The sequence below is a fragment of the Syngnathus scovelli genome, chromosome 3 (genome assembly GCF_024217435.2).
Source record: "Syngnathus scovelli strain Florida chromosome 3, RoL_Ssco_1.2, whole genome shotgun sequence".
NCBI lineage: Eukaryota > Metazoa > Chordata > Actinopteri > Syngnathiformes > Syngnathidae > Syngnathus > Syngnathus scovelli.
Window position 1 is genome coordinate 17,333,279 of NC_090849.1, and position 22,800 is coordinate 17,356,078.

Sequence of the window (22,800 nt, forward strand, 5' to 3'; positions counted from 1 at the left end):
CTAATTGCTTTCAATTTTTCAAACGGATTTGCACTTTCCTCCGGTTGAAATTTTCTTTTCCCGGCCAGCAGATGGCGTGTTTGAGTCTGTTTTCAAAGTTGTGTTACACTGAATGGCTCGCTGTGTGACAGCCAGGGCACAAGCGCACGCACACACGCACAGTGGTCATCCTCCCTGCTGTTATAGCAGGAGTAGTTTGTGCCCAGTAGTAGAGTCAGACGCTTCGCGTTGGACATACGCCGCATTTGAGTTTATTCATATTTTTGCGGACTTGACTGCAGCAAAACGTAGCTGCACCGCCGAGCAAAGAAGAAAACATTTTTTTTCCTTCTCGTCTGCTCCGGGAAGAGGTCGACTACCAGGTAAGCTTAGCTTGTATTCCTAATAAATCAAGCAAATATCTTAAACAGAGTTGACAAACAGGACACGCACGTCTTTATGTTACATGTCTCATTTCTTGTTCGTGTCTTTGGTAAATATCGCGACAGGTGAGCAAAAGAGGAGCAGGTGAATTTATTCTTTATATGGCATCAACTCAAAAACGCATTAATATTGTTCATGAAACAAACCTAATTTTATTAACCTTTTCCTTTTCGAATTGTACCAACACTGTCAATTCCATTAAGGTACATATAAAGAAAAGTGTTTTCTCCAAAATACTGATTAACACTGATCATGGAATGTTCATTATTGTCTGTGCACTGGGTCAGCACTAAAATATTAAAACCACACCGCACTATAATGATTTGCAGTTTTATACCAACAACAATTTAGAAGTCACACAAACATATCTGCTCTTCTCAATTTCAGTTCCAACTGTGCGCGTTATCATTAGAGTTTGCAAGCGTATCTAATAAAGGGGCGGCTGAGTGCATTATCTCTTATTGTGATGTGCACGTACTGCACAGTAATTGTTCTGCCTATGTACAGTAATTGTAATGAACAGTCAGTAAAGAGAACAATAGAGTATTTTGAATTGCATTCACCAGCAAATTAAATGTCTTAGTTCACTTAATAGGATACAAAAGCAGCTCTGCCAGCTCACGAGTATTTGTTGTTCACTCTCATTTGATTTCCATGTCATGGATGAAGAGGTTAGCCATGTGATTTGTGAAAAACTGCAAGTACAGTATGTACATCCTGATAGGAAATACATAGTGATGATTGGGCAATTGTTTTTGTCATAGAGGAAGTCATGCAGCAATTTCCAACACCATTGAAATGCAGTATAGCCATTGTTTTCAGCCTTTACTGTACTAAATAACCAAAATAATTATTTATATGGTCTAGTGCTTTTCAAGGGATCACGTAAGAGCCCCTTGTGTGTTCTTATCTTCTGACAAGTGGATCATTTGGTACTTCGACGCCACCAATGGGTTTTAACTTTTTTAAAAGACATTGTTTAATATCTCCATGAAAAATATAATGTATGTATGTTGATTGATCCTTGGTATGAAAGCTTCCCTCCTCCAAAAAATAGTTTGATTTTATTATTGTTTTTCAATGCTGATTTATTAAAACAGAAAAAAAAGATAGCCTGAAAGATGAGCAGTCATCCAAATTAGAGGTGATAGGTCTGTGGTTTCCTTTAGGAAGTTCCTGTGTTCATCCTGAATTTGCCTGGGAGACAGCAGAGTTATTCCGCACTGGCTGAAACTATTTGAAATGGAAATTGCTCATGCAAATGCTCTGCTGTGTCTTTAGGGGCAACATCGGCCCTTCTGCGCCCAGTTTGAAACGCAAATTCAGTCCTAGTGGGCGGCATCTGTGCCTTATGTAATCTTCCCAACAGCAAGATGTGCCACCACATTACAAGGCTGATTTTTTGTTAGTATTAATCAGATTATCTGATTAAATTGTGTCTCAAACACATCAAAAGACATTCCCTTTCAGTTGCTTTGAAGTAGTTATAAGAAATAAATGTGTTTGCTTGCTTATTAGTTGCCCCATATTGGCCAATTATTAGCTGCTCCAGGTCTCTGAACAATGGTTACAGTAGTAAAGCTTCAATTATAGAACTGCATCTGATTTTAGAATCTTTTATTTTTTTTACAAGCCAAAAACAATTGCGATGGACTTGCAGCCAAAATTATATCATGAGTAGGCCAAAACCCACATCTAGATGCTCGCCGAGACTCACCGACAGTGTTCCTAATGTTTCTTATTAGGCCACGCCCCCTTTAAAACACACACCTAACCCTCATGAACACACAGTTGGGTTTGTTCCAATGTAAAAAAATATTTTTAAAAAGTTTTTTTTTTTTCATGAGCGTGAATGGATGAATGGAATTTCTATTTAGTTCAAAAATAAATTCGGTATTGCTCTGTATCATCTTATATTATGGCAACCAATCTATGACAAGCTGTAAGGATTCGAGTGCAGTCTTGTGATAATCGGTCAAAGAACGCTCTGTGTGCACAGATTCAACGGTGATTGCAGCATAACAAGCATATGGCGATCATTTAAGACAGTTACATAAGTGGACGCTAGTTCCCACTCCTAGCGATTACTCGCAATCCTGATAATGGTGTTACGTACCCCCGTGTGTGCCCCCTCGGCGAGTTTTTGCTTACAACTCAGATAAAAATGCCTCACTGTACTGTGATAGTGACACGTAGGTCACTCCATCGCTCTTATTCACGTTCATGTTTTTACTACAAAAAGAATTTCCCGGTATTGCATTTACTATCAACGCCTAAACCTGCTCACTTTGTTTCTTGTCTTTTCTTTGTTGTGACAACAAATCTTTCCGAGCAGATAAAATGCGATTGGTGCCCGTATACGGATTTTAGCTACAAACAAGGGACTGGGTTAAGAAGTTTTTCTAAGACGATTGGCATTCAAAACAGGACAAACCGGCCTCCAAATTGCGGTATTTGGCTGTAATTAACTGGTGGAGGTGCTGTCAGCAGTTTGTGATTGGTTAATAAATGATGGGTACGCTCTCAGGGTGGTGGCAGGCCCTCGAGCTTCGCTTCTAATCATTACTCTCCAACTGGTTAATCGTGTACTGCTTTCACAAAGGAAGACCTAAGTCGTCAAACTAAAACTATCCTAACGTTTGTTTTATGGGGACATTGACAAAGCAGACAGTTTCTAAGCTCGTGAATTTTTAACATCTCACCAAAAATACAAATAATCAAGGCCCCGGGTGAATCGTGACGAAGACGCTATGTGGTCTACTCTAGACAGGTCAAACAGGGCCATGAGACCTACACATCTTCCTTTTCACTTCTGCAAGAAGGGCATAGTTTGTTCTCCGTTATCTCCTTTTATTGCGTTCATTCACTCTTGGCAACACCGGCCAAACGTCACATAATAAGATAGGAAAGATCACAAACTTCAGCAGAAATTAAAAATGTGACATCACCTCCAGTAATAAACTTTCCATCTTGTACAATGATGACTTTGGTAGATTGTTTTTAACATCACAACACACACTTACAGTTCAGATACATTCATGTAATCATTTGTATGTGGTGTATAGAAAGAACACTGGCAACCCATGACAAAACTAGAATTTTTTCTGAGCTTTCATGCTTTTCCTAATAGCTCGTCCTGTCATGCGGAAAGTGATTTGAGCAGTCAGGCGATTCAAGTGAAGTCTACAGACGTCAACAACAACTCACATTATGTAACTTGTCAAAGTGGCCTGATACACGTGAAGGAGTTTTTCTGCTTCATGGAGCGGTGTTATGGTATGGCATGGACATGAGAACCGAGGCACTGGCGTGTTGTCAACAAATAGTGTCAGGATCTTTGGAGCAGGCTCAATTTGGATGTAAAATTCATCTCATTCATAATGACTTCCCTTTCATGGCCTCGCTGCATGCTCTTCAAAGAGCTCGCAGTCCTGATTGTCGTATAATTGGGCTGCTTATTAGACAGCTGGTGGCTTGCTGGCATGGGGAGCCGTTGGCCGCCTAGCAAGTATCCCGATTATTCAGTGGTGGTGTTGTTTGTTGGTGCGGTTTTGTTTTCCTGCTCGTTGTTTTGGTCCTGCTGAGCCCCCATGACATGGAAATGATGGGTCCAAAATGAACGAACGGCAAATAAAAAGTCAAACTGCCAAGATTGGAATTTGATCACATTTTCCGTAAATAAAAGCTTCCCAAACGTCATCATGCATGATGTCATCTTGTAATATGCGATTGCGCATCTACAAAATGTACTTCCCCAAGTGTTCTCGGAATGTTTATTTGTTTTTTTGGAGTGTCTTGCGTGTGTTGCCACCACATAGATTTTCAGTAATGGCAACAACGAAAAGTGTCATTCCAATCATAGAAGCGGAAATGCGTCCCACTTCAAACAAAATCAAAAAGAATTAAGAAATAAAACATAACGTGAAGCGCCTTGCTAAGCAACACATGGCCAAAGGTAAGAACGTTACCATGTCACTTAATAAAGCGTCTTTCTTCCTCTTTCATATCATTAATTAGTATATGATGTTGGTATGATGTTTTGTCATGTCATGTTAGCAGCTGAGACAAAGTTGTAAACGCTATGTCACTGATGTCATTGTGCAGAGTTAGTCTTCAATTTTCTTTTGCGTCACTTGTCTCTGTTTTCTGGCCAAATAATCGTCTCTAATTCCCCGCCGCAAGTCGGCAACTTGGTTGGATTCATGTGACTTTCCTCACATACTTCTTCCTCACTGCTTCTCAAGCAGAATGGAGCCAGAGAGAAGAACTCAGAATAGCATACCCGGAGGCCTCTCCTAGGGTTTGTTGTGTGTTTTTTATGCTTTACAGCAACAGAATGAGTGCAGTCAATGGATCTACTGTGTGCGATTGTGCTTGTTAAAATAGACTTCTTTGTTAGCAGTGTAGACGACACAGCAGAGCTTGTCCACTGCAGTGGCTTTGCTATGAATATAATTCGATAGAGCTCATTCTAATTTGTCTTTGTGGGAGGTAAGCAGGCAGTTAAACAATACAAATGGAAGAAGCATTCGTTTCTGTCTTACTTTAGCTCACCTATCTGTTCTCGTTATTTGTGAAAGACTAACTCTGTAGAGGTCACATACAGAATTGTGACGCACCACATTCAGGTCGAAAAGGAACAAATAGACGGATGATCAGGATTCAAGAAAGATGTTTGCTTACAGGAAATTAGTTTCGAGGGCAAACACAAAAGTAGCACTCTTATCTCCTGAAATAATTCTTGCACTTCCTACTGTTTTTTATTTATCTTCCTCATCTCCATAATCTGGTCAATAAATGGCCACAATGACATGGCAAAAATTTAAAGTTGAGCTCAAAAGTCTGTTAAAAAGTCCTGCTGTGAACTTAAACAGGCAAAATAAATCACGTATCTGCACTTTTATATGTAAATATATATATTTAAAAAAAAAAAAAAAAGCTCAGCATGATGCAGTGTTCTGCAAGCAACAACGAGAATAATAACAATTTTGTGAAACAACTATTCGTCACCAAAACCAATCATTGTTATCCTTAGTAAAGCAACATTTGTTGTTTTATCGCATTACAAGTAGAATGTGCCCAATCTTGTGGCACTGAGAGTTAATCTCTGTGGAAAAACAGCATTTAATCCAAGAGATTTGATATAATTTCAAATTGTTTTGGGATTTATTTCCAGCTCGTGCAGTGGGGCCCCCACAGCACGTTGTCGCTTTGCTGCGTGAGCCCTCACAGAAGTGACGACTGTATTTTCCACAGAAGAATAACTAAGCCACTGACACACCAAACACTGACAAATGTTTACCCAAGATGACAGGAATATATAGTATAGTTACTCGTAGCGTAAACACCCCTGCTCCCTCAAGAGGTACACTTTGTTTAAATATGTTGCGCTTCCTTAATTTACACATTCAATTTAGCCGTGCAGCTTGTGCTGCTGGAACTAGACTTTTTATTTCTTATTATGCAGTTGGTGATCTTGAATGAGGGTTGAACATGGATCGTTGGAGCAATAATGTAAATTAGGTTAATTTCCAAAGAACTTGAGAATCAAGTGATCAGAGCAGTTCCATTAGATTGCCAAGCAAAGGATATTTCCTATATTTTTTCTTGATTGTATCTACTGCTGTCCAGAGATTTTATCCAGCAACCTGGTTTTTGGATCGTGAAGGTCACATGTGCTCAGTCCAAAGCCGCGTTTTGGTTGCCGGTCTACTATTGATTCTGTATTATGATCCAGTAATCCAAGAGGATCTAGGGACTGAAGAAAAACGGAACCCATTTGTAAAATCTGTGTTCTGTTGAGTTTTAGTGACAGAACATGTCTTGTAGACCATCAAGATCACTTGTTAGTAATGCTAACATTTCTACCAGGAATAGTATGCTATGACATTCATTTTTCGTTCATTGTTCTCTGAGAAATAAAGCTAAATAAACTTAAATCAATTCAACTCGGGTGGAGCACGTCCTGGCATGTTTGCGCAAACAAATTCCTTCTTTTTATTGTCAATACCAACGATCAGCTGTCTGGCAAGAATCTATTACATTGACTTTCAGCCAATTCCAAAACATTGCATTTTTCTCATACCAGAGATTGCATTTCTGCTCCCAGCGCATGTTTTCCTTGGCAAAACTGTTTGGGGAAAGACTGGTTGTTTGACTTCAATAAAGGCTGACTGGAAATATAGCAAACATCTGTTTGATCTGCAGCATACTACGGATTTACTTCGAGTTTCTGTCCAAGGCAGGCATTATTAGGACGCCTTGAAGAAATGATGAGATGATATGGCCCTCAGTCGGCCCTTTCTTTTGTTGCGGCGCACAACAGCAATCTGTTGTTTACTATAGCTACGGGCCTCTTCGTGGATTGTTCTGGAAAAATCTTTTGGAGCCCCCACCGGTTGGGTGGAGAGGTCAGGTGAGCGGGAGCTATCGGCTGAACGGCGCTATAGAACTGCCTTTTCAATCGGGCCAGAGAGCAGAGAGTCAAACAGGCCTTTCAGGCTTACTAACATTCCTCATAGTCATATGCTTGGTTCAAAGGATCATCAGCTTCTCAGCATTGAATAGTGTCCTCATAAAGTCTTAGCAAAGTTTCTTGGGAGCGATCGAGAAAAACTAAATGGATAATGAACATCTACAATCATCATGGTTCATTTGTATCGTATATAAAGAGTGTGTTTGTAATTAAGGTGTGCTCGTAGCAACGGACAAGAGCTGCAATCTATTATTTCTGCAAGTGTGTTTAACCAAATATGGAAGACTGAAAGTAGTCGTCAACGTTTTTAGCAATGACCCCTCTGCCACGCCATGATGTCACCCCCAAGACTGGGAATATGCTCTGAACCCTGCCAGCAGCTTTCCAGCATTTATATGCAGGTGGTGAGCCCACTGCAGACTTGCCTTATCAGACCAAGGCTAAACATTGCTATTGTTTTTTTTTTAACACCTCACCTTATGCCTCTGCAACTGCAGTCCTCACCTGCTCAGATAACACCGATGCGCATTTATCCAGCGCTTTGTCTGCTGGAACCTCTGAGGTCAAACATAATCGACATTGGTCAGACGATTGTTCCAATATCATATTCGAGGCTTCATTATGTGCATGCCAAAATTGTCGGCACTATCAGCCCTAACTGTGAGGGCCTAATTAGAAACTTCAAAAAGGTTATTGTTATTATCTGTGTTGCATTTTCCACATGAAGAGCAACAGTGAATCGACAAACGGGGGAACTGATTGTGAAACGGAGTCACTCCTGAACCTCACACGTTCATGTAAAATTGCCCAACCACAAATGGCAAAAACACACATCAGTCATAAGAATCCTGGCCAGTCTTCGTTGGCGTGTGAAATAAGTCCAATTGAGCTTTACATTTTCGGCTCGTAAAATGTATGGAAAACGTGAAGAAACCGATGTGTGCTTGTGTTGTGCAGCTCAATAAGGTTTTTGTTGTACTGTAGACATTCGCTGCTACTTATGAACTGTTAATTAGTGGAAACATTTCTCCCCACCCTCACGTTACCATTTAAAGGGTCTATGAGCACAGTTGTCTTCTGTTTTCTATTCTGCGTAACAGTTTGTGAATTTCTGCTCTTATTCAGGTTCCTGACATACTACATCTCAAGAGTGGATAATCATTCAAGCCGACAATCGAGAGATGTTGCCTTAATGTCTGTTTAATGGAGGCTTTCTTTTAAGCAAGGTAAACTACAGATGAAACGTTATGAACATTTCACACCAAAATGCATTATTTAAATAAAAGTGAACAGGATGAAGATGTGATTCATTCAAAGGTGGTGGGACTTTATTGGGGACTTGTGATTTGGTCTCAAATTGCTCTTTTCAAGTTATTTAGAGGCACAATAAAGGGAGGTGGGCTTCTGGATATTGTCTACCATGTGATTAAGATGTTGCCACGGCAACCGTGTCTTGCGTCAATCAGAGCTTCCCATGACTTTCTTCCGGTTCCGGCAGCTCGTCCAAATACGGTCTCACATATTAACAATTGATTGTGATATATAATACAGTAGTCTAATTGGATTTATGATGAGTGACCTTTTCTTTCAGATGTCAACCACTACGGAAAATGGGATCGGGGGGGCTTGGAGTTCTAACAGAGAGAAAACATACAAAAAGGTAATAAATGTTGTCTTCTCACGCATGTGTTTTTTTTACAACACGTGAACTTGTAGCGCTGATATTTATTTTGGCTAAACAAGTCCAAGAGAACTTCCCCTATGATCCCGTGTTTCTCATTACTTTGTACAAATGCATTTACAACACGTAATGTCTCGAACTTTGGACCGCTCTCACGCCAGAGATCAGTCAAGTGCTGGTCACACTTTTGACATCACTGCCTACGTCAAGCATTTATTATTATTATTTTTTCAAGATGCCACTGTTGCAAGGCTTCTCGCAGTGGCTACCACTGTTCACATTGCACAGACTGTAAAAAACGGTCAAAGGTCATCTTGTTGCTACCCAGGCAACAAGATTGTATTTGTTTATGCAACATTCTCTTGAACAGTTGTTGATATTCTGTGCCAGATTATTTGCTATACGTCAAGTCTGTTAATAATAATAATAAGAATAATAGTAACAATAATAATAATAATAATAATAATAATAATAATAATAATGATGAAAATAGTAATACTACAATTGGACCAGTATATGCCAGGGTGAAAACGACACCATCATAATATTTTTACATTACCAATTACAGAAATAATTATCATTTTCAGTTAATTTGTTGATTCATTCATTGTGTCAATTGTGCCGAAGTGATTGTTGGAGTTGTATCTTGAGGTAAAATGGAGCGCAGCGCGAGTTTCTAATTTCTAACGAAGAACAACATGATGTTAGGAATGGGAAGTTGAGATACTATTGCCAAATTTTATTTTTTAATGATCCATAATTAATATACTGTAAAGAGGTGAAACAGGTTTTGTTTCTTTCAACTTCCCCCAAATGATGTTTGAATTCCTCTTTGTACATCACCGGTTCCATCCAGCATGCATGACTTACTACCCATAGTTACTTTAGTTTCTGTTTGAACTTTACGATAGCATCGTTTATCAGTTGGATCAATTTTCGAGGGAAGTGCAATTTGTAGTTCTGCGTACAACGTGGACACCGGCGACAGTGCAATAACAACACGCTTGTTTTCTCTCGCAAGACGACGTCATCGGCCTTAAAGGGAGCCATTCAGCTGGGCATCGGCTACACGGTTGGAAACCTCACCTCAAAACCTGATAGAGATGTGCTTATGCAAGACTTCTATGTGGTGGAGAGTGTCTTTCTGCCCAGGTCGGTGCTTGTTTCTCATCAACACATCACGCAAACACTAAAATGTCCTTCCTCGATGTGTGCAATTTTCTCAAAGGCTTTTTCTATTTTTTCATGAAAAGATTCGTACGTAACAGCCAGACAATTGTATGAACCCAAGGTTAAAAAGTCTGTGAATCACACAGCAACATTAAAATGGATTATGTGTAGGTGGCTACGCTTTCGTGCAACGAGTTTCTGTTTCAAAGCCTAAGAATAGAAGCGGGGAAACTGGTATTCCCCGCCTGGTTCTTGTTTTTTTTTTTTTCAAACAATTCTAAAATGACTAAAAATTATGTTCACTAATAGCTGAAGTGACACACAAATGTAACTAATGCCAAAATGTTCTAGTACGTATATTATCCTGCCAATTTACAAGATACTGCATTTTAGTCGAAAAAAAATGTAACCTATTTTTATTTTTATTTTTTTTACCCATATCCGTGAAACTACAGTACTTCTTTAAGTTACATGCATGTAAGCACACATGTAGGTTGATTTTCGTGAACAATGTATTTATTATAAATAGACGACTGTAATATTTTTCTGAGTTACAACTCTAATGCACACTGGTCATTCAAATTTGAATATAATTAATTCATTCGTTTATTTAGTCATACATTGGTTCGAGTTTGCAGAAACACAGTTTACCTAGAAATATTCAATTCTTTTTTTTTTATGGTGCACCAGCATATGCAAACTCCATGCAAACGTCCTGTCACCTGATGTCCTTTTAAATATTGACATTGATTTTCCGCCTTACTGTCACTAATCCTTGGAGCTCATTTGTTACAAAACACAGACAGTTTGAGGTTTGTTACAAAACATAGATTTGAGGCAAACCTGTAAGCTTTGGAGTGGGAAAGCCAAATACAGCAGCCATAGAGCAACAAAAAAAAAAACGCTTTCACTTCACAACATGAGAGCGTCTCAAGAGAGAGCCGACTGTTTGAGATGCTTTTATTTATTTATTTATTTTCTTCCAACACTATTCTTCTTCTTCTCGTTTTGGTCCCGTCAGTCACACTGGATCACTCACATTGTGTCCTTATCCTCAGTGATCACAACCAGGATACACACGCACACACACACACACGACTCAATAATTAGAGTGAAGCATTTCAAGGTGTGTGTTCCGAAATTGTTTCCATGAGAGGCGTTTGCTGCTTTTTTTTTTTTTTTTTTTTTGTTCTTGTCATTACACATTAAACAGAGCAGTCACACAACACTTTGGAGTCAGGTGTAGAATTACACAGCGGTGCCCTATTTGTCCTCTTACAGAATCTAACACCAGGACACAACAGCCAAGGAGTTGATCTAATTGAGCACCACATTTAGCAGCTTTAAAACCACTGTGGAAGACAAATCAATTTTCTCTAGCAGCCATTTTAGCCTCGGGGCACCACAATAGTACCAAAAAGGAAAGATTTTTCACAAGACTTGACACACTTATCGGATGCGTTTCCTTGACATTCAGCTTAGGTTAGTTACCAAACAGGACCGGGCGACATTTCTGAGAAAGGTCAGCTCTAGTATTACATTTGAGACAATACAAGAATAGGTTATCATGTTTTTGTGTTGTGTTTTGTCATCCCTGCAGAGACAGACACAAGGCTCATATATATTGAGCTGATACACTTGATGGTGTAATTGGAGAACACGCGCTCATTATGAATGAATCCTGTTTCCTCTTAATTGACATAACTTCCGCTCATTTACTTTTGATCAAAAGGCAAACCGTGCCAACATGTTGCAGTCAAAAATTCTTTGAATGCTTTTCGGATTCTTTTTATGTATCTTGACTCATGCAAATTAACAGTGTGTTGTTTTTTTTTCTTCTCTCCGGGGTCTCGACTGTTTCTCTGCATTCCAGTGAAGGAAGCAACTTGACCCCAGCACATCATTATCCTGACTTTCGCTTCAAGACTTATGCACCACTGGCCTTCCGCTACTTTAGGGACCTGTTCGGCATCAAACCCGACGACTACCTGGTAAGGCTTTGCTGGCAGGTAGTACAGTAAACTGAAACGTTACATTGTCACTCCCCAAATTTCATACAAGACATTTTTAACCACCTTGTGTCCATAGTAGCAAATATTCCAAGAGATTGCTTAGTTCTTTTAGATTCTACCTGTTACATGTCACACAACCTCTCCCAACTTGTGTTTATTTTACAATTATTTTGTTTGAGAACAGCAGATATGTTTTTGTGTAAATAAAAGACTGCGCAAGGGAAAAAGAGATGACGCCAATGCATCGTAGGGAGCAAAGCTGCTCATGATTGACATTCATGAGGAGCTCAAAGATCCAATTTAGCAAAAGCAGAATGCACAGAATATTTATTTTTAACAGTTTCAAATATTTTTTCACATTTAATTCCAACCACCTTTTGGCAAATAATGGACTTTGTTGATGTTTTTCCCATTTTAGTACTCATTAGTCAATGAGCCTCTAATTGAGCTGACCAACCCTGGAGCCAGTGGATCTCTCTTCTACTTAACCAGTGATGATGAGTTCATCATTAAAACAGTCCAGCACAAAGAGGCAAAATTCCTCCAAAGGTTACTTCCTGGTTACTATATGGTAGGTCACATAAAAGTACTTCTACAGTACCTTCTGTACAAAATAAAAATCATCAAATGTAGATAGATGTACTTAAAGTACTTTTTGTTTTCTGTCACCTCACAGAACCTGAACCAGAACCCACGCACCTTACTCCCCAAATTTTACGGACTGTACTGTATCCAGTCGGGAGGCATCAACATCCGCCTGGTGGTCATGAACAACGTGCTGCCTCGCTCGGTTAAAATGCACTACAAGTACGATCTGAAAGGATCGACGTACAAAAGACGAGCGTCCAGGAAGGAGAGAGAGAAAGCCAGCCCGACCTTCAAAGACCTGGACTTCCAGGACATGCACGAAGGCCTTTACTTTGACGCGGAGACCTACGCCAATCTGATGAAGACTCTGCAAAGAGACTGCCGGGTAAGTGGAAATCCTTTTTACATGCCAACGCTTTTTCCCAGTGAAAAGAATGCTGACATTGACATCAGGTGATTTTTAATCAGCACCATGATCAGAATTCCTTCACGAGGCAAGTCATTTTCTGGAAAAATGCCATTCCTTTATCCCTCAAAATTTCACAACACCCTAGGGCTGTAGCAAGATTAAATTAAACATGGTAGCAATAAATCAAATATAGCCATATACACGAGTGATAGTGACACTAAAAAACAAAAATATTGTATTTTTTTTTTTAAAACATGATTGTAGATAGTACAAATGTAGTATTACGAGAACTCCATGTGCTTGGGAAGTAACTGTGTGTTCTTTCTAAGCTACGGGTCGTCCCTAGGCCCTCTGCTCTTGTCTCTTGTGTTTCACTAAATGACATCTGGGCAAACACGGAATGAGATTAAGACATGATCCTGCTAGCGTGAGATACTTGGAGCTCACTTTCAAGCCGTGCCTTTGTGCAGTGGCAAAGAGACTTAGCAGCAGTAATAATAACGATTATAATAATGATTTGCTGACAAGGTTTTAGAGCTTCATTTTTTTTTTAAAGCAGGTCTGCTATTCTATGAAATAATGTCTACTACTTTATTTCTATCACTATGGAAGAATTTTAAAATTGATTATTGCATCGATTAATCGGATACAATTTTATTTGTATTAAAGTATATTGAAAAACATTTTTTTCCGAGATCACTATTTATTAACCAATAATTTTAGTTTATTTTGTATTATTTATTGACTAAGCAATATCACACGAGGATTGATGGTCATTGTTTTTCAAAGTAAAACCAGATGTTTGTAACTGTCCTGTTTTGATTAAACACAAAAGATAAACCAGTCTTCTTCCATGAAGCGCTTATAAAATTTTATTACTTTTGAGAGCCTGAAGTCAGAAGAGTTGGACATTCTTTAGTTCAAAGAAATTCTACATAAATGATTACTCGATTATTAAATATGAGGGCATTAATTAGACGAACAAAAATGACGCGGTCACACTGTCAATATTAGCAGTTAATGAGCAGAGGGATGCTGCAGGCATGTTGACTTGCAATCTTACGTAACAATCATGTTGGGAAAAATGTGCAAATAAGGTGTGCATTTCTCATTGCCTTCCCACTTTTAAAATAAAAAAATTCTGGAGATGATCGTGAGAGATCTTCTGAGCTTATGAGGCTTCTTATAAATCATTAGCTATCTTGCTGACTTTGTCCACATTCTTTATTTTCCTTTCACTGTTTTCGAGACTGGATGGCATCCTCCCATTTTGCTCAGTCAGTGTTTTCTTAAAGTTCAACCTGACACGAAACTACCCACACACACACACACACACACACACACGCACACAAACACGCATGCACGCACACACATGCATTAATAATTAGCTGTTTTTGCCCGTGTAATGGTAAATGTGCTTTACTGATAAGGATATTTTTTTATTATTACCCATGAATTTTTTAATTTACTGTTTTAAAAAAATAACAGCATATTTCTTGTGTCAAAAGATCCATAAACAGAAGCAAAAATGTTTGAGGCATATATAGAACTCTACGAATAATTTTGATTTATTTTGTATTATTTCTGCGTGGGCCAGTACCATGCAGTTAAGTTGCGAAGCAGTGGACAGGGACCACTGCATATCCATTGCCGTGGTGTCTACAATACACGAGGCCAGCCAGCAGCTCTGAGAGGCTAACCACATTTTGTTATTTTCACCTCTTCCTGTTCCCGCCTCCTGAGCGGGAAGCAAAATGCCCTCTAAGCAGAATGCGTGTGTTCATTTCCATGAGTAAGCAGCTCAGCCCGTCAGCCCTGGAGAGGCTGCTCGACCAAAACACAGAGGGGAGGTCAGCGGCCGCCTAGCAACAGGGGGTGAGGGGAGTGCAAGGAACGAGAAGGGAGGGCAGACTCTATTGTCCATGAAAGTGAATATTACTGATAGCCATTTGTGCAGAAATAGGATAAATAGGCAATTAACATTTTGCTCCTAAAAAACTTTCTTATCTCTCCTTTGGAAGAATGGATCGCTTAATAATATCTGCAATGATTGTATGTATATCGTATGTAGCACGTTACGGGATCATGTTACAGTTTCTTTGCACAGAGAGAGTAATAATATCTGATCCAAGAAAGAAAAGGGCAGTTTCATTTATTATTTGAAAACACCCAGTCATGGATATTAAATTCCGTGCTTCCCCGAACAAGAGGCTCATCCAAATCTGATGAATAATGAATACTTTTCAGACACTTTCCTGAGACCGAGTCTGCATCGGCACACCGTGTTAGCACATTCTCATTTTTGTGGCTTTAGACAGCAAAATTTGCTCCAGAGATTTTAGGAATGTGAGCAATGTATTCATGGCCATGCGAAGCAGGCCACACCAAGCAGCACAGCTCCTTATTGTTACCATTAGCCATCCTCCTTCAGCTGTTAAAAACTCCCTAATAGTTCACTTTTTATTTTAGCTAAATTGAGGGGAATGGTCCAAAGCTAAATGACAGATTTACATGCTAAACACTCACTTGCATAGATTAAACCAAGACATATTTTTTAAAGAATAAAAACTACTTGTTAGACTAATTAATGGAAATGAGATAATTCTCCGTGGCATACATGATGAGCTGTCAGAGTGTGCCAAGGGACCCTGGTTAAGGATCACTGACTTAAATCAGTGTTTTATTTCCCAGAATCAAAAATTGCTTTTTTTCCCCCTCCCTTGCAGATAAACATCATTTATTAAAAATCTCGGCAAAAATAACTAGACAAGCTCAGTCGTTTTCTTTCTGCCATTCCATCTTGATTGTGGGCCTGGGAAAGCCAAGTCCGGGGCAACTCGATGCCCTTTCGTAGGCAGATGAGTGTGTACAGTACGTGTGTATATTGCGGTGTGTGTGTGTTTCAAGCAGGGCTGCAGTTTGAATAGACCGGGGGCGAAGGGATGCAAATCCTCGATAAGTTCAAAGCTGAGACAAAAGCCCTAGTGTTTGTTTTTAACTCATTTGCCCTATATTTGGTTTGCAGTGTGTGAGCACAGTAAAGTTTGCATCTGCATACGTGTTGTTTGCTCATGAAATTAAATTGAGATTTCTCCCTGCATAAACTTCCTTATTTACACTTCTAAGAAAAAGGTTGCACACAAGGACCCCCCCCCCCAAAAAAAACATTTTATTTTACTACTTCAGTGATTATTAACCCTTATAATACCTTCAAGTGGGTCAAGCGACTGACTACGACGACGAGGACATACTTGGTCACTCTTATCGCAGTTTGCTGATCTAACTCCCACCTCTCACCTCACTCAGGGTTGGCTCAATGCGTGCTCTATTTTAGCTCCTCAAAGCCAAGCCAGCAGGAGACGAGATGTCGGGAGACTTTGGGAACTGGGTGAAAGGCTCCTCACACGGGTCAATGTGTACCACTTTGTGGAGAAAAAAAAAAGGTTTATTTGGCTTGAATCCGGTTTGAGCAGAAATTTCCTCCTGTCGCTTTGAGGTGGATGACGCGTGATGCTGATGAGCAACAATGAGTTTCTACCATGCAACTTTTTGTCATTTCAGGTGCTGGAGAGTTTTAAGATCATGGACTACAGCTTGCTACTAGGTGTCCACATCCTGGACCAGAACCAGAGAGAAGGGCTTGAGCAAGGCCAGGCGGGGGGTGACCGATCCAGGCCTGTGGGCCAAAGGGTTCTCTACTCCACCGCCTTGGAGTCCATCCAAGGAGACGGCAAGGCGGCTGAAGTCCTTACCACAGATGACACGTGAGTGGGGCTCAGATGGGGAACACGGACATTCTGGTTATGTCTTCATCTCCAGTTATGCAACAGTAGTCCACCCTTTCAGGATTTAGGATTTATTTGTTATCATCGCCCTTATATGTCTTTGTTTGATCAATGCAAAAAAAGTGCTAACACTGTTCTACATCAACAGCATGGGTGGCATCCCCGCCAAAACACACAAAGAAGACAAGCTGCTCATCTTCCTTGGCATCATAGACATTCTGCAGTCATATAGGTACAGTGCTTATGGAATGCAATTATAGATCTTATATATTGCGCTGCATGCAAATCCAGAATCAGGTCGTAAGCCTCACTGACAAGTCACAACAGCTGTAGAATCTACTGAGGTCCATAAAAGAGCCATTTTTTAATTTCTGTTTTTATGATGTTCTAAAACAAATGTTTAAAACCAAACCTCCTCGGTGGAAATAATTATGCTGACTTTTGATTGACGCGACCAAGAGTATGGTTTATTTTCGTGTGGTTTCTCGTTTATAGGCTGATCTAGCTAAAGAAAATTTTGCTACTTAACTTCTTAGCCATTAAAATACCACAATAATAAACAGAGTGTTAAATTAAGACGTTTCTGACAAGAGTCATTTTAAAATTAAACTCCTGTGGTGGCGCTCATTACATTTTTAAATGTGTGCCCTCTGAACATTTCATTTTATTATAACCTGGAGCCACAAAACTCTTTTTAAATCTTTTGCTACCCCCTCAACACACACTGTTTTGTGTTATATTTTGGATGGAGGAAGATGATGCAATCATGGAGAGTGAGACCTTCAGCTCATAGGATGTCTGTGGATATAAAAATGTCACTTGTAGTGTTGCTGGCTGGTTGAGGTGAGCTAAGGTGAGGTCCAGCGGGATAAATACTGAAGAGCCAATTATTTTTTTTAAGACAGCCCCTTAAATGTGAAATGTTACATCATCCCAAACAGGGGTGTACTGTAGCAAAAATAATAAACGATTGTAAGTGGTGCCAAAGGGGCAACCATCTACGGTTTGATGACGCGTTAAAGAAAATATTTTTTTTATATTTCTAACAAGCTCTTTTGTGCTTTCTCTCTGTAGATTCATAAAGAAGTTGGAACATTCATGGAAAGCTCTGGTGTATGATGGCGTAAGTCCACAGAGCCTCTTTCTTCTTTGTGCACACACACACACACACACACACACACACACACACACACACACACACACACACACACACACACATATAAATATATATACACACATTTACATTATATGTATTTTGTCCTCAGGATTCTGTGTCAGTGCACCGGCCCGGTTTCTATGCCAGTCGCTTTCTCAAGTTCATGAGCACTCGGGTCTTCAGGAAGACTCAGCGTAAGTTTGCCTTTCTTGACACAAAATAGGGAAGATGCATTTTCTTTTTGAATTTCATCATACGATTGACGGGTGTGCCGGAAGACCGTTGTGAAATTAACCGGGGGAGTAATTCCTTGCATTGTTTTCCTAATCGTTTGCCTGGATGTACTCATAAAAATGTGAGGCACGTGGCCAACTGTGACTGACTCTTTATATTGGCATTTTATTACAGTAATAATCTTGTGTTTTATCAAATTAGTGGACAAATATACAACTGTGAGAAATAAATTCATCATAGTGTCACGTGTTTGTTATCGTCGTGGTTTGCAGTTTCTGTGAAAATGAGAGATGTTTTAGTATTTTAGTTATCTCATTCAACTAAATGAGAATGACTAAACATTTGAAATGATATATCTTTATGTGTAAAAAAATGAAATATTTAGTTTGTGTTTTATATCTGAGCAGAACACATTGTTGACGCTTTTGCACCACATCACAAAAAGGTGTTTTCCCACCTTCCTTCAAAAGTACCCCCGTCAATAAAGCGACTGAACACAGGAAGTAAAAATAACGTTTCTAATTTCGACCTCGATGAGAGCTTTTCGAGCTGATCGATTGAGCCACTCTCATGCAGTGATCCGACAAGCATGAGTTTTACTTTCACACCGTTGTTTTGGAACTTCCCGTCGATATTAAATATAACCACGTTATGCAACCATGCGGGACTCCCTGTGGGACTGAATGCGGCCGAAGCGGTGATGTGAGGACTTGGCAAAGCTATTAGTCTGCACTTCAGTCTGACAGCCCCCCCCCAAACACCTTCTATTTATTTATTTTTTGCTTATGTGCAGAGATTCGATTTTCCCCTTCAAAGAGGACTCGCACATCAATCCACGCTCTGAAGTCGTCCTCTCAGGAGATCCTTTCATCGCAGGTGGATGAGAGGGACGAGGACAAGAGCACGGGGGAGCGGCGGTGGGGGGCTCGCAGTCTGGCGAGTCTGGATGGACAAGGTACGCAAAAACTGCTGCGTGAAAAGGGGAGCAACCTTCCTGCTCTGTGCAAAGGTTATCTGGAATGATACTCGTAGAGGAGCCTCCTGTTGGTTGTTTCATCATTGGTGCACCCTCAGGGTGACTTTAATGGACCATGACAAGGATTTGGTGGCCCATCCGCCGCCGCTTAATTGGCCTGTAAAAACTTTGTGCAGCTTGTAAAAAGAGTGTAAGGAGCTGGATTATGTAACGCTAAATCCCGACCAAAGTCATTTGAAGACACTTTTCAAGTGAAGAAATTAGGGAGGATTAAACAAACCCTGCAGCCAAATATAGACAAACTCTGACAGTCTGACTTTTGGATAATTTGGAGTCTCCGATGACCCTAACATGCTTTCTGTTGGAATGTCAAAGGAAATTCCACATAAGTGCTAAAAGTGTAATGATCATTTAAAATAGATAATAATTCAAGCCTTCAGTAAATACAATAATCAAATAATAATTTCAAGCCATTTGAATGTGTGAACTTTTGCATTTGCATGTGACAACCTCCATCTTGTGACTTTTGGGTCCTCAGCTGTGTTTGGTTCATACCTGCATCCTGAGCTGGTCCCCGCTGACTCGTCTTACTGCAAGGACTCCTCCATGGGCACGCTGTCCTCCTCTTCCATCTTGGTCGGGGTGGACAACCAAACAGATGAAAGGTGCGGCATCAATATTTTCTTTTTTGTTTCTGGGGAGGCAATGAATTTATTTCTGGATAGTTTTGAGTTTTAATATCACCACTCACCACTAGATGGCAGGCATTGCTTAGTTACATATACACTGGGTCTTATATTGGCCAATACTACAACCTTCCTTCATCTTCAGAACTAATATGTATTTTCAGATTTTGAATGACATGATAGTGATAGACATGGGCACGTATATTGTCCATTTTTAAAATGGTTAAGTGTGTGGTCTTAATCGGCTCCCCTGTAGACCTAATAGAAAAATTGTGCCCATTGACCAGTCTGGACACCTTCCATGTTTATTTTCAGACAGGCCAACAGGCTTAGCTTCTTTAGTTATGTATTTGTGTCTCCATCAGTGCATGTGCACCGTATTTGCAAAGTGGCTTTACGAGCCCCGGGAGCAAAAACAATGTCGTTATTCCTCTCTGTTGCTTTAATTGTGTCATGGCTGGCTGCTCTGTGTGAGTGTAGTTTAGCACTTAAAAACACAACACGGCCAGGCCCTGGCCGTGGGGACCAGAAGGAGGTCATGTTTATGCGAGCCTGTATGCGTGGGTGTGGGTGTTTTAACAGGCGTGGCCGTACACACACATGCCATACTCCCACGCTATTTCCGTCCGTACCTTTGCGTTGCACACGTCTAATTGGCATTCAATGAGTCACAGAAAAGGTGACTCAGTGCTTCCAGAATGCATGAGCACTGGATGCTCGTATATGTTTCAGGTCTTCAAGCATCCGTGAAGGTGTCGCTGCTCTTTTAGAGGGTTAGGATTACCTCACTCGGCTTTAATGTACATCGTGAAATATTTATGCTTGGGTTACATCAGAGGCTACAAACTGCTTTGTGTTAAGTTCACCTCTTTTTTCCCGGAGGCCACAATATGCCGTCTGTCACGACTCGTCCATTGTGTATAGATTTTGTCATAATTTCTCGTGTGCTCGCCCCTCCCCTCCTGTGTGCCCATGATGAGTGTGATCACTCTCACCTACCTCTCGTTAGCTGGCGTGTATTTAAGTCCTGTCTGCCCCTCACTCCTGTCGGCTTGTTTGTTGCCGCATGTTTCTTGTCTCATGTCTCTGTTGGTTCATTTTTTGTTTGCCAGCTCTGTCAGTCAGTTCCGTTGATATTTGTTAGGCCGTTAAGTTATGTCAGTTTGCAGGTTCTTTTGGCTTGTTCCCCTTGTCCTCCCTTCCAACTCCCTTTTCCCTTCAAAAACCCTGGTCCAAGATGCGTTTGGTCGACCTGCTCCGTTCCGATCCATGACACTGTTACCAAAAAGTCTTTTTGAAAAGAAATATAAGCTTATTGGAAGGCCTTTTTATCATGCAATGAGACAGCAAGGATTGCGGATGCAATATAATTGCGTGCAAGACAAGATATGTATTGATCTAAGTTGGTATTTTTATGACTTTTGGGGAAACACGTGAATCACGTGTCAAAAGAGCAAACTATAAAACTGGTGTGTTCAGGAAGTCGCCTTAGCTCACGCAAAGAAAACAAGTCTTCTGCTGCCCTCTAGTGGATGAAAGTAAAAAAACTCCTCGCAATGCCATGCTTGCGGCTTCGTCCAAATCTGTAACTCATGAGGCTTTTCTTTCCTATGCAGACAGGTTGACCGCGGTGTGCTTGCAGTCTTGTTGATCAGATGTGTTGACACAGCGGCAGATTGAACTGCTTGCTATGCACTTCAAGATATGAAACGTGAACATTTCTTGGGTTTCAGAGAGGACGCTGGGTCCAGCTCCACCTTCACCCTGGAGGACAGTGCCATATGCCTGACCTCTGAGCATAGCACCATGGACGTGGATATGGACCGCGATGACGGATCGGTTCTTGATGTCTATTTGGTCAGTTAAAATAATACATCAAGACATTACAATTATTTTTTGATAGTTATTTGGACTTAACCAATTATAATTTAAATAATGTCAAATTGTTAAAATCATGCCAACTCAACCAATTATTAAATTACACAAATGGTCAATTGTAAAAATACAATTGTAATTTTATTTGATTTATTTACCTAAGTCTTGATTTTTAATACATTTTATTTTCAAGTTTTTTAACATCACTATAAGAAATCAACTATCCAGTCTACTGTAAATAAAACAAGGAATATATATTCTATAATCGTTTAATATTATATATACATTTAATTTATTAATGGTGTTTTTAATTTATTATATATATTTTTATATTAATGAAAAAAATATGGTTTTGCCCATGGAAAGTTTTGCTTTGTTAATGACATTACAGTTGTCATCATTGTTCTTCATCTTTAGTCTATCATTGGCTCCAATATTGACAAATTTTTCATCTCTTGCAGTGATCCGAGAATATTTGGACCTGCCACATGCTACAATTGCATTTTGTTATGCTGCTGCTGCAGTCATGTTGCCACTTTTATCTCCAACACGAGAGGTTGACAGCAAAGCGACATCACCTGAATGAACGTGTGACATCACACCGAGTGATGAAGACACTTTACGCCGCTACGTTTCATGTATCTTACCATGGCCTCCACAGGAATCTGCTCTACAGTATATTTATCTACTATATATTTTATTCTGCTGAATAGAACGCCTTTTTTTCCAGTTCCGCTAGTTTCTGATCTGATGAGAAATGTTTACAGTGGAGCCATGGTGGCAGGAGAGATGCTCAGAAGGTCTGAGGCGAAAGCAGCCCATGAAAGCCAAGGGGTAGAAAATGAGGTAGGCTGCTCCCTCTCCTGAAGGAAAAAAAACAATTATGTTTGGACTCCTGTAATAAGAGATGATTCATAAGCAGGGCGGAGTGGCTCACATGAGCGCAGACTAGGAAGCGCAAAATCATGCACTTTCCCTCTGGACGCCCGATTGTGCTCAGTGACCTTGTAGGTCATTTTAATAGTTTTGTTTGTATCATTGAAGGTCATTTCATACTGAACAATGCATCCTTACAAATCTTACATCACGATGCTGTCCAATAACTCACCCTGATTTATCTCCAACTATAAATGTTGAATCCCTGGATCTTGTGAGTCGATGCCATAATTTATTATATGAATCAACATTTTACCATTTGCTGAGAAGAATAAATCACATTAAGACAATGCCTATTTATAAAGGAGACCGCTCTGAATAAAATGACATCAACGATCAGTGTGCAACCTTTTGTTCATTTCCCCTTGACAGTTTCCAAAGTGTAATATCACAA

General features: G+C 40.0%; 1 protein-coding gene across 3 annotated transcripts; it reads left to right on the forward strand.

The window, feature by feature from the left end:
- The first annotated feature begins 130 nt into the window (after positions 1 to 130).
- Positions 131 to 22,745, forward strand: pip5k1bb (phosphatidylinositol-4-phosphate 5-kinase, type I, beta b). Of its 3 annotated transcripts, none has more exons than XM_049762242.1 (15): positions 131 to 362; positions 8,024 to 8,124; positions 8,490 to 8,558; positions 9,601 to 9,731; positions 11,623 to 11,740; positions 12,180 to 12,332; positions 12,438 to 12,734; positions 16,320 to 16,522; positions 16,692 to 16,775; positions 17,618 to 17,666; positions 17,809 to 17,893; positions 18,727 to 18,888; positions 19,448 to 19,574; positions 21,329 to 21,452; positions 21,932 to 22,745. In XM_049762242.1, exons 3-15 carry the CDS (start codon positions 8,490 to 8,492, stop codon positions 21,932 to 21,934), a joined length of 1,605 nt encoding a protein of 534 aa, XP_049618199.1. In that variant the 5' UTR covers positions 131 to 362; positions 8,024 to 8,124; the 3' UTR covers positions 21,935 to 22,745. The 3 variants fall into 3 exon arrangements, with proteins under 3 accessions (XP_049618199.1, XP_049618201.1, XP_049618200.1); XM_049762244.2 differs by lacking the exon at positions 131 to 362 and adding an exon at positions 4,352 to 4,378; XM_049762243.2 differs by lacking the exon at positions 131 to 362 and adding an exon at positions 4,524 to 4,723.
- Positions 22,746 to 22,800: the final 55 nt, after the last annotated feature.

What these genes read in the sequence shown, in the direction of transcription:
- pip5k1bb (XM_049762242.1), top strand. Translation starts at nt 8,490, where the DNA reads ATGTCAACCACTACGGAAAATGGGATCGGGGGGGCTTGGAGTTCTAAC. An exon ending in GTCCTTACCACAGATGACAC is followed by an intron (nt 16,523 to 16,691) that starts GTGAGTGGGGCT and finishes CTACATCAACAG; the next exon opens with CATGGGTGGCATCCCCGCCA. An exon ending in GACAACCAAACAGATGAAAG is followed by an intron (nt 19,575 to 21,328) that starts GTGCGGCATCAA and finishes CTTGGGTTTCAG; the next exon opens with AGAGGACGCTGGGTCCAGCT.